A 12,491-nucleotide genomic window follows, 5' to 3' on the forward strand; every position below is an offset into this window, starting at 1 on the left:
TGCCGCCGCGCAATTACGCGCGTCAACTACGTGCGGTGCTGTCTGCCAGCCACGCAGCAGCTGTGCCACTTAAGCGGCCAGCCGAGCAGCGGCCGCTAGACTGGGACTCAGTGCTCATTCGAATGCTAATGTGTACACATATCTTCCTTGTCAACTTACTCTGTGACTTATATGTGTTGTGTCGTTCTGAAATATATGTGTTAAACTTGACGTTATAACACATTATACTGTTTTAAATGCCAATAAGATATGAAAAAAATGCTACTGCAACACTGAAAAGCATTCTAATTTCAATGGAAAAATTATTTGTGCTAATGAGAAAACTATCTGACAATAATTTTAAAATTCCTTTACAGTGCTAGGTTCACAGTTCTGTATCATTTTTGAAAGATAACATTCTCATCTATGAGTGTTAGTTTTGTATCCCAAAGTTAAAATGTTATCCCTAAAAAAATTAAGGAGAGATTCCAAGATCTTGAACTGACTAATGACAAGAAGAAACCAACAGCAAGAATATTCAGAGCGCTGTATAGAAAAAAATGTGCTGGTTAATGTCTTACCCCATAGATATTCCCCAGTGTTGTGATGCTGCATCAGCAGCATTCTCAAAGAGGGACAAACCAACTAATGAGACTGTTGGTACAATGGTGAGAGGTGTAACATATTTGAGGATAACACCAATTATGCCTGAAATAATTAAGACTCAAATTAATTGACAAGCAGAACACCACACTTAAAATTTTAAAAATTAAAAATCATGTTATGCAAAGCATAATTAGTGAACAGTATTAGCACAAAATTATTGCCTTAGTTGACCAAGGATCTGATGGGTCCTATCTTTTTCTTCATAAAATAAAGTAAATTACATACCATGTTCTGCAAAATGGAGGAAACCATTCACAAATTTATAGTAAGCCTAGTAATGTATTAATATTGAGAATCAAATTTTATGAACTGTTTCCATTTCACACATCAACAATGAATTATCAATAGTAATCATAAATTATCAATAATATTGATCCAATGAGTCAGTGATATTTGATTTAACTGATTTGTTTCACACTATTGGAAAACACAACTTGATAAGAACATGAGTACTCAAGGAACTGTAAAACTTAAAGGCAAAGAGAAAATATGACAATAAGCTACACTTGCATTCCAAAAAACGATAAAATAATCTTTGGATCTTAATCTGAAGCCCACTGCGGTACATTGGAGCCTCCGGAAGGTGAGGGTATTCAATATGCAGTTGTCGGCCTGCTCAGGTGTAGACTGCTGGCGTCTCCAGGATTTCTTGCAGGTTTGTTATCTGCAGTGAGGATGAGACTTCAGATTGTATGCCCAGTCTTACCACCAGTCTGACTTGAAGTTGCTGATGCAGAGTCCTTGGTTTCCTGTTGTTCTACTGGAGTACCCAGTGTTAGCAAATATGCCAGATTTGTGTGGCACCATAATCAGCTTGTCTTTACATATTATCATGCTTTAAAATTCTGGACAGCCCAGAGTATGGTGGAACAGGGCATCAGTTCCTAACATTATGTGAAAGGGTGTTTTAAGGTCTTGGTGCTCCCCATGGCAGGATGCTGATGAAGGTCATACTTAGATATTTTGACTTTGATGTGCTACAGTAAATATGGCAGTTCTGTCTTGACTGGTAGCTGAAGAAACCTTGATGGTACCTGTAATCTTTCTCCATAAACTATAACTGCTGTCAATGCTCTGAGATCTGGCTTACATGTTGTGCACTGGCCCAGTAAAACCAGTGGCAATACAGAGGTCCGCCTGTTTCCATGACTTGTAAGTGCAGTTTTTAATGTTCTGCACCAGTGCTCCACCATCCTATTGCTTGCTGGGTGGTATCTGGTTGTTAGTTGGCATTGGAAACTGCATTACTTGGAAAGCTTAAGGGACAGTATCAACTTGAATTGACATCCCTGATCCATTATGGCCTCAGCTAGACAACCAAAATGGAATACCCATGCTGTTAAAAAGTCCCTTGCTGTTTTCTCTGCTGAGATATTACTAATTGGAATTGCCTCTGCCCACCAAATGTGCCTATTGACCATGGTAAATATATAGCAATACCCTTCTGGTGGCACTAGTGGACCAATGTTATCTATAGGGATGTGGGAGAAATGCCTTGTCATCTCTGGGAATTCTCCCAGTGACTTGTGTACTTGTCTGAGCATTTTATAAGGTTGTCACACTATGCGTGTTCTCGCCATTGACAACAGTTTTCTTTATACCAGGCCAACCTAACCTCTCTGTCATCAGAGTGATGATTGCTTTTGTGCTAGGGTGAGTGTGGTTATGGATACTGTCGAAAACTGTTTTTTATAGTGTTCCAGGGACAAAGGGTATTGGGGTAGGTCTGGGAACATCACATCAAATAATGTCCTCAGTACTAACAAATGCACTAACTAACTGCTACACAAACTTGGGGCAAAAGAAAAATCTGAGAATTCCAGGTGCGGAGAGGAAGATAGTGTCAAGAAGCTTCTGATAAATTAATGGTCAGTGGAGGGGGTTCTTTCCTCTCCAATGAGATATACTACTCATAAACAGTAGTTTAATTGCGGTTATTAAACACTGGTAATTTATGTGGAATAATATTCATAAGATTAACAATCTTTGAAATATTAAGCATTCAGAAATTTGTGATTCATAAAACTCAATAAAACCAAATTTCTATGCATGGTTCAAAACACAAAATTCCTGAGATTTTACGAAATTCATGAAAACCCCTAAGATTTCCCTGATTTTTTCCAGGTAAAATGTAATTCCCTGAGAATTCCAGGTTTTCCAGAAGAATCACCACCCTGTTGCTTAGCAGAAGAGCAGTTGAATTGCTCTGTATACATTCTTGCAGCTGCTTACCCATAGCCTGCACTGCACTCAGTCTCCTACAATTAACAGTACACAAGATAGCACCAGTTCTTGAAAAAGAATCAGCTTGCACAATTTATGCTCCTTTTATGTGCCACATGTCTGTTGTAAACTGGCTGCTAAATTATTCAAGTGAAAAAATTGTCGTAGAGAACAGCCACACTTGAATTTGCTAAAAGAAAATGTGACTGATTTGTGATTGTATATATTACGAATGGTCTGACCTCCATGTAAGGGCAGATATGCTGCGCAGCTTTATGTATGGGTAACAGCTCTTCATTGTATGCACTCCATTTGGTCTGAGCTTCCATGAGTTTACAGGAGAGAAAACCCAAGTGCTTCCAATTCCTTTTTGGCACAATGGTGAAGAGCTGTCCTGTTGGCTACTGTCTACCACTATTGCCTACGGCACATCTCAGACTGAGTGCTGATATCATCCGACAGTCCTGCTGTCAGCGGTGCTTCAATCTCTGCTGCTCCTGTAGGTGTTGCTGACACAAATTAATGAGTTCAAGGCATCTTCTTAATTTCTGGGAATCTAATTGGCATGGAATATCCTTAATGACCCTGATCTTCTCTCTGCCAAAACTGTATGCTTGAGGAATACTACCTGCTTCTGGTGTAAAACACAGTTTTCTTCATTTATTAGTACACCATACTTATGTGTCCTGCTGAACAGTGCTCTGAGGTGTACCTTCTGCAATACTGCCATTTGCAAAAATATCTAGATATAATCCAGTGAAATATATATTTGGTTATCTAATATCATTTTTTATATCGAAGTATACAGCAGTCTAACATCGTGTATAAAGTTATAAATTTTTGCTAAGCTGTACGACAATTCCAGAGACACAATGTTCATTACAATAGCATCAGTTTAACGCTATTTCAATCTTCTTTCTGTAATTAGATTGTAAAAAATGAAACCACATGGCCAACTTTGTCTTGCCTTTTCTTCTAGAATATGAAGCTGAATAATGTCAGTTATAATTGCACACACTAGGACCATTGTCTGACTTATTGTGCAATTAAGTGTGTGCTGAATAATAATATGATTATTCCATATTCTAGCATTCATCATTTGTAATACTTTGTTTCCTTTTGCCATCAGCAGTATTTCAAAGGAAGTTAAATCTAATGAGTCACCATTAACAAACTGCCCAGTATTTTAGCTGGTGACAAAATGATCAAGATCTAGTCACTTTACCATAATAATTTTATCATTACAGTTGAACTGGCATCATTTGGTAACATTGTCCATTTTACATTTAACAGGAATAAATGGCGTTACTTGTACATTGAACTCCCAAATTGTTGACATCATCAGGTAGGTTACATAGACAAGATTGGTAGAGTAGCAAATAATGAGATTACAATTGCACTGGTCACTGTTAATGTGGCCAAAAATTACATACATTATGATTTAAGCAAGCAGAGGTTAAATAGAAGACAGTGCCAGATTGCAATTGATTTCAAATTTCTAAATGGCTATGTTTCTTAATTCATTCATAATGTAGCTAAAACAAACTTTATCTGTTTTTAGAGAGAGATAGTTCATCAGATAAAAGAAACAGAAACTATCACCTTGAGTACAAAGCTCTATCATGTCTAGGTGGCATTTTCTTAAACCAAATGGCACATATACACTCCTGGAAATTGAAATAAGAACACCGTGAATTCATTGTCCCAGGAAGGGGAAACTTTATTGACACATTCCTGGGGTCAGATACATCACATGATCACACTGACAGAACCACAGGCACATAGACACAGGCAACAGAGCATGCACAATGTCGGCACTAGTACAGTGTATATCCACCTTTCGCAGCAATGCAGGCTGCTATTCTCCCATGGAAACGATCGTAGAGATGCTGGATGTAGTCCTGTGGAATGGCTTGCCATGCCATTTCCACCTGGCGCCTCAGTTGGACCAGCGTTCGTGCTGGACGTGCAGACCGCGTGAGACGACGCTTCATCCAGTGCCAAACATGCTGAATGGGGGACAGATCCGGAGATCTTGCTGGCCAGGGTAGTTGACTTACACCTTCTAGAGCACGTTGGGTGGCACGGGATACATGCAGACGTGCATTGTCCTGTTGGAACAGCAAGTTCCCTTGCCGGACTAGGAATGGTAGAACGATGGGTTCGATGATGGTTTGGATGTACCGTGAACTACTTGGTGTCCCCTCGACGATCACCAGTGGTGTACGGCCAGTGTAGGAGATCGCTCCCCACACCATGATGCCGGGTGTTGGCCCTGTGTGCCTCGGTCGTATGCAGTCCTGATTGTGGCGCTCACCTGCACGGTGCCAAACACGCATACGGCAATCATTGGCACCAAGGCAGAAGCGACTCTCATCGCTGAAGACGACACGTCTCCATTCGTCCCTCCATTCACGCCTGTCGCGACACCACTGGAGGCGGGCTGCACGATGTTGGGGCGTGAGCGGAAGACGGCCTAACGGTGTGCGGGACCGTAGCCCAGCTTCATGGAGACGGTTGCGAATGGTCCTCGCCGATATCCCAGGAGCAACAGTGTCCCTAATTTGCTGGGATGTGGCAGTGCGATCCCCTACGGCACTGCGCAGGATCCTACGGTCTTGGCGTGCATCCGTGCGTCGCTGCGGTCCGGTCCCAGGTCGACGGGCACGTGCACCTTCCGCCGACCACTGGCGACAACATCGATGTACTGTGGAGACCTCACGCCCCACGTGTTGAGCAATTCGGCGGTACGTCCACCCGGCCTCCCGCATGCCCACTATACGCCCTCGCTTAAAGTCCGTCAACTGCACATACGGTTCACGTCCACGCTGTCGCGGCATGCTACCAGTGTTAAAGACTGCGATGGAGCTCCGTATGCCACGGCAAACTGGTTGACACTGACGGCGGCGGTGCACAAATGCTGCGCAGCTAGCGCCATTCGACGGCCAACACCGCGGTTCCTGGTGTGTCCGCTGTGCCGTGCGTGTGATCATTGCTTGTACAGCCCTCTCGCAGTGTCCGGAGCAAGTATGGTGGGTCTGACACACCGGTGTCAATGTGTTCTTTTTTCCATTTCCAGGAGTGTAGATATTTTAAAAGAACAAACAATGTTATTATTGCAGTCTTGGGTATGTTATCTTCTGCTGTTGGCATCTGATTGTAAGCCTTTCTACAACTGACTATGCTGAAGATCATAGCTCCAGCTAGTATATTTGTGTAACCCCTTATGTTAGGGGTCTGACAACAGTCTTGCTGCAATGGTAACACTGGTTCCCATCAGATCACTGAAGTTCAGTGCTGTTGGGCTGGGCTAGCACTTGGATGGGTGACCATCTGCTCTGCCGAGTGCTGTTGGCAAGCAGGGTGCACTGAGCCCTTGTGAGGCAAACTGAGGAGCTGCTTGATTGAGAAGTAGCAGCTCCTGTCTCATAAACTGACAAACGGCTGGGAGAGCGGTGTGCTGACCACACGCCCCTCCATATCTGCATCCAGTGATGCCTGTGGGTTGAGGATGACACGGCAGCCGGTCGGTACAGTTGGATCTTCATGGCCTGTTCGGACGGAGTTCAGTTTGGTTTTTATGTCAAGGGTCTGGGATGGTACATGCATTTTATCTTCACAGGGCCTCCAAGTGCTGTCTTTCTTTTTTACCAAATGCAATGGTGGTGCCCAAGGACTGTCCAGTCTGTGTATAGTGCCAGCTTGCATCATCTGCTCAAACTCTGCTTTTGCTGGAGTGAAATGGTAAGGTACCAATCTTCTTGGCCATTGAGAAACTAGTTGGCCAATTGCTTTTTTAATATGATGCACTGTGATTTTTTGCACTTTACCTGGTTGGCTATCAGCTTCCTGTCTGGTCACCTGTACAAGTTATAGGGCGAGAAGTTAGTATTTGTAGAACCTCTGCCTATAGTACCTGTAATGATTTCACTGTCCACTGTAAATTGCATTGCACTGAGATTTATGTACAGCCTTTAGTGACTAAAAAGTTCACTCCTAATATTAGTTCAAATACATTTGAGAACAAGAACTTCCACTGCTGAAACCCAGGTCAACTTCCACTTTGCAATCACCATACACTGTTATGGCCGAATTATTGGCTGCCGCTGTATAGATAGGCATGGATACAATTGTGTTTGTATCCTGTCTCACTGGTAGCATGCTTACATCAGAACACAAGTCAATCAGATAGCAATGTTTTGCTTTTGTTCCTCAGATACAACCAGCTTGATAATGTAAGGGCATGGCTGATTCTCTGCATGTATGGCCAAGCTGGCATTAATTATTTGCTCAATCTTGAATGCTGTGCATTCATTAAATTCTGTTATGTGCTTGATATTGCTTACAGGACCCGTGTTGTTTCCTTTACTTAGAACTTGGTGCTCTTGTGGAATTTTGTTGCTTGTTGCACCTACTACAGGCCACTGCACCCATTTGAGTATGTGCATGAAGACATGAATCTTGTGGCTCAGTCACCAAAATGCCTGTGATATCAGCACACCAGGTTGCATTGCTTCTCTTGTGCCATTTGTCAGTCTGCTTCCTTCTTCTGAAATGATGGATGTCTGTCTTCTTCATTTTGTCGGGTATAGGTCCACTCATCAACTGTCAGTGCTGAGTCTGCTTGGAATTTTAAACTTCTAAGCTGATCCCTAACATTTATTTGCTACTTCTTCTGAATAACAGCTGATTCCCCCAAGCTGACAATCACTGGCTGCTTGCATCATTACAGACATGCTGTCTTATCTATATTCACATACACCTTGTCCATTACTGCAAGTACCGAGTTGATGTCACTTCTCCCACAAGCTGCCACTGCTGTTTTTTCCAGTAATGGCAGCTGCATCAACCATACATGATGTGGTGTCACATTAAATATTGCCTCTTCTCCAACAATGCTCTTTGAGTGATACCAGAACTCCCACAGCATTGTGTCACCAACATGCTCACTCTGTAATAGCTGCTGCAGTTTCATGTAACAATTTGCATGTTTGGCTAACTAGCATATTCCTCAAATGGAGGTATTGTTGCTCTGAAGGTAGTTTTAATATAATACCTGAGATCATTGCCACTGCCTGGGCATCTGCATTGTTGACTGCTACAGCAAAATTCATGCAGGCATTCATAATGTTATTTTGCATAAATGTCAAGTCAAACACTGTGAACCACAACTATGGCTTTTCCAGAAGAAACTTTGGAATCTGCATTTTTGTTTGTGGGTAACAAACTGTGTTAGACTCATTGAGCAAGTTGCATGTCTTATTTTCAGCTTGTCCCATCATTTGCTGAGATAATTTTGTGTCCTTTCATGACCTGATTTGAGCTGGAAGGTAATCTATTTTGTCTTGTAGATCTTCATCTACATCTTTATCTGAAACCATTTGGCATTTTGACACAAAGTCACAATTTGGCTTTGCAACTTTCCTAGGGTGTCTATGCTTTTCAGTTTTCCAGGGTTCACTATTTTATAGTAATCATCCATTATTCGATAATACTGATACAATGAGCAAGCAATATTTGGTTTAATTGATTTATTTCACACACAGTTAAGAAAAAATTGAAATGAGCATGTGGCATTGTTAGCCGGGAGGTCCCATCCAGGGAAGTTTGGCCTCTCAGTGCAAGTATTACTTCAGTCGATGCCACATTGGGTGACTTGCGTACCAGTGATGAGGATGAAATGATGATGAGGACAACACAACACCCAGTCCACGAGGGAGAAAATCTCCAACCTGGCCGGTAATCAAACCCGGGCTTGCTGCATGGGATACAAGCATGTTACCACTCAGCCAAGCAGGCGGACACAGTTAGGAAAATGTATATTGACAAGAGTGTGAGTAAACAAGGAACTGTAAAACTTAAAGCAAAAGTAAGATGTGCCTACAGTCTAAAGAACAATAAAATACAATCTGCTTCTAAAACCAAAGTCATTCCTTCTTGGATATATATAACATTTTGTAGTACATAATAACCTATCCTTTAACACTAACCAAAATTCTCATGTAAATGTTAAATATGAGGTACTAGAGGAAAAAATCTGAAAAATATAATTAAATAAACAGTAGGTTTCTGTGAAGCCATAGCTTTTTCGTTTACTGTGTGAGAGACTAAACTGAAGGCTTTTCGAGCACAAATTACATTATGTTACATGAATTTTATTTCATGGACTCCTTACAGAGACATTTCTGGGATGCAGAAAGAAGTCAGTGGTGTATATTTTATTTAAGTACAGCACAATAAAATGAATTAACTTTACAAGTCTTTGTAGTATTGTAATACTAATATTAATTATATTATAACCTAACACATTAATTTTAAGAGTTTCTGTGAAATACTCTTCATCAGTGTAGAAGGAACTGCCCAACAGAGCTTACTTCCATTCAATCTTAAATACCAGTGCATTATGCAGAAGACATTTAAAATGCTGTGATAGGTTGATGAATACCAAGAATCTCACTCCTTTCAGTACTAATCCTAAATCCTGGAAGTCTTAGTAAAGGTTGCTCTTGGTCTACTATTATGTTCATATTTTGCTGTAGTTTGAGAAGAGGAGATACTATTAACAACAAAGGACATCAAGAAATGTATGTACCAGAAAACATGTGCCAAAATTCCAAGTTTTTAAAGAGGTCTCTGCAAGATAATAATTATTATGCCATACTATCGTTTTGTGAACATACTATCCCTGCACATTGAGTTTCTAAAAAAAGGCTGATTGTATGACTCATTAGTGAATGATGACTGAACTAGTTTCTTCATTTTTTTTTTTTTTTTTTTGACACATGTAAAAGGTGTGGCAGTGAAACAGGCAATTTGGCAACCCTAGAAATAGTACATTATGTTAGGAATCAGAAAATGTGAGTGGTGCCATCTAGACAATAAACCTTTGCCATTGACCTTAATTTCAACATGGATCAGTGAATAATATGCTGTTCCCATGAAAGCATTTAACAAAAACTATGGCAATTACATGGCTGTCCAGTGTGTATTTTGTGCTCATTACAATCTTGCAGGTTATGCCCTAGTCCTGTCAGCACATGTTATCAAACTGTGGGTACACAGGAAATGGGTGATACAGTTTGAAATATGGGTGGAAGTGCGTAATGTGTGTGCTCACCAGTGAATGTTGTAAGAGTGGTAGAAGCCTTCGGCTGAAGTCCACAGTGTTCTGCATGCAAACACGCCCTGCAACTTCACATACCAAATTGCAGTTATGGAAAACATTGCACAAGGAACTGCACAACCATCCATAGGAAATTCAGATAGCATGGACAACCTCCCAAAGAGACTATGCTTTTGTCAACTAAGGAACGACAACCCAAGCCATTGCAACAATGTGATCATGAGCAACAAGGCAAATTTTTGTGTCAGACTTTGTTAACAAGCAGAACTTTAGATATTTGTCACTTGAAAATCCTGAAATGCTTGATGAAATGCCACTTCACAGTCAGAAAATGGTCATGTGCTGCAGTGTATCATCATTTGGAATCACAGGGCCTTCTGTTTTTGAAGACAATTACAACAATATTGTTACTCTTATGTTCACATATTAAACCACTTCCTAGTGAGGCAGACTGCTGATCTTCTGTAACTGCAATCACATTCTTCCACCAAGGTGGGGCTACATGCCATACCTTGTGGCATTCCATTAACATGCTACAGCTTTCCCAGTCATCTCATCTCCAAGAACTGGGACTTTTCTAGCCTCACAAGATTCCCTGACCTTTCAGTGAGTGATTTCTTCATTCAGGGTCATTAAAAAACCTCAGATCTTCTGGTGAGAACAAACCACACACCATCCAGCAATTGCAGGATCAAACATGAGAGGAAATTAATCAAATTCCAGTTTGTGAAGCAAAATGATGGCCACCAATGTGGTGTCATTTTCAAGTGATAGGCATTTCAAATTGCAAACATTGTAAATTTATATTGTATTTCTTTTATATCACTACAAATAAATTTGAATTGCTCGTAGAGGTTTAAAATAACCAATTTCACTGCCACATGTTTTAGATGTCATTACATCAGCTGATCGTATCAGCCAAAAAATGAAAACAATGTGGGACACAGTGAAGGGGGAGACTGGGAGATTTTTCCAATTTTTCTTTGCTGTCTGTCAGACATTTTATATCATATCATTTCATTTCATTTCATCACTGGCTAAGTGATCAAAAATTTTTGTTGCAGCATTGTGCACCCTATTTTGTGCTAAAGATGACCTTATGTGGAGTAATGAATGTCATTTTTCCTTCTGACATTGTAATTATGTACATCATTGTCCTTTTTGAACTGTAGTGGATTATTTACCACAAACTTCATGTGGGAGTAAATATACTGTGAAGAAGTAACAAGAATGCTCAATTCCTTAAACAGATATCTACAAGACAATCATGAGTGAGCATCACATATTATTCTTACAACACCCTTTTGTGCAATGAAGAGTTTCTTTTTTCAGGATGAGTTACCCCAGAACATTATTCCATATGACATTATCAAATGAAAACATGCAAAATATATAAACTTACCAATTTGTCTCCATCCAAGGTTTGCAATGATTCTAAGCACAAATGTGCCTCAACTAAGTTGTTTTAGGAGTTCCAAAATGTGTTTTTCCAATTTAAATTCTCACCTCTCTGTACCCCTAGGAATTCTGAAGTTTCCACCCTATTTCTTATTTCTTCATCATTTGTTACACTTATCATTGGTGTCGTACCCCTAGATATGCAGAACTGAATATGTTGTGTCTTTTTGAAATTGAGGGTAAGACCATTCACAGAAAATCAGTCACTGATACTTTTAAGAATTTTGTTTACCATTTCATCTGTTTCTGTACATATACTTGGATTGATTACAATACTAGTGTCACCTGCAAAAAGTACTAATTGTTGTCTATTAGACAGAAGATTGTTTACATATATGAGGACCAGTAGTGAACCTAAGATTGAACCTTGGGGAATCCCATACGTGATTTCTTCTCAGTCAGAATTATGTCCCTGGACTATATTGCTTGAACTACTAAGTACAACTTTCTGCATTCTTTTGGTTAGATAAGACATTATCTGTTGGTTGGCTACGCCATCAATCCCACAAAATATCAATATATTTAGGAGAATACTGTGATTCACATAGTCAAATGCTTTAGAGATGTCACAGAAAATACCAACCAGTGCCATTTTATTATTTAATGCTTGTGAAATCTGGAGAGTGAACATGTAAATGGCGTTCTCAGCAGAGCAACACTTCTGAAACCCAAACTGTGATTTTCTAAGGTTACTATTGTTGCTAAGGTGAGATACTATTCTAGAATACATCACCCTGTCAAAATTTTGGAGACTGGTGTCAGGAGCGAAACAGATCAATAATTATTGACATCTTTTTCTCGCCATATTTAAAGAGGGATTTTCTGGAAAAATGCCTTGATTTAGAGATAAATTACACATTGCACATAATAGTGAGATTATTACATGGGAACCAATCTTAAGTACTCTATTGGAAACACCATCAAAACCAGATGAGATTTTATTTTTGAGTGATCATTTTCTTAATTTCAGAAGGAAAAGTTGGTGATACATTCATATTATTGAATTGCATGAGAATTACATTTTCAACATACTGCTGTGATT

At 40.1% G+C, this 12,491-nt stretch overlaps 1 protein-coding gene across 1 annotated transcript in view; it reads right to left on the reverse strand.

Annotated features, from left to right (window-relative positions):
- The window catches only part of LOC126163028 (solute carrier family 23 member 1), a 249,748-nt gene that overhangs the window by 52,768 nt on the left and 184,489 nt on the right, over window positions 1-12,491 (reverse strand). Inside the window, exon 5 of the mRNA XM_049919899.1 lies at window positions 561-687. Coding sequence (XP_049775856.1) covers window positions 561-687 — 127 coding nt within the window. The remainder of the gene's footprint in view (window positions 1-560; window positions 688-12,491) is intronic.

Source organism: Schistocerca cancellata, chromosome 2 (genome assembly GCF_023864275.1).
Source record: "Schistocerca cancellata isolate TAMUIC-IGC-003103 chromosome 2, iqSchCanc2.1, whole genome shotgun sequence".
NCBI classification, from domain to species: domain Eukaryota; kingdom Metazoa; phylum Arthropoda; class Insecta; order Orthoptera; family Acrididae; genus Schistocerca; species Schistocerca cancellata.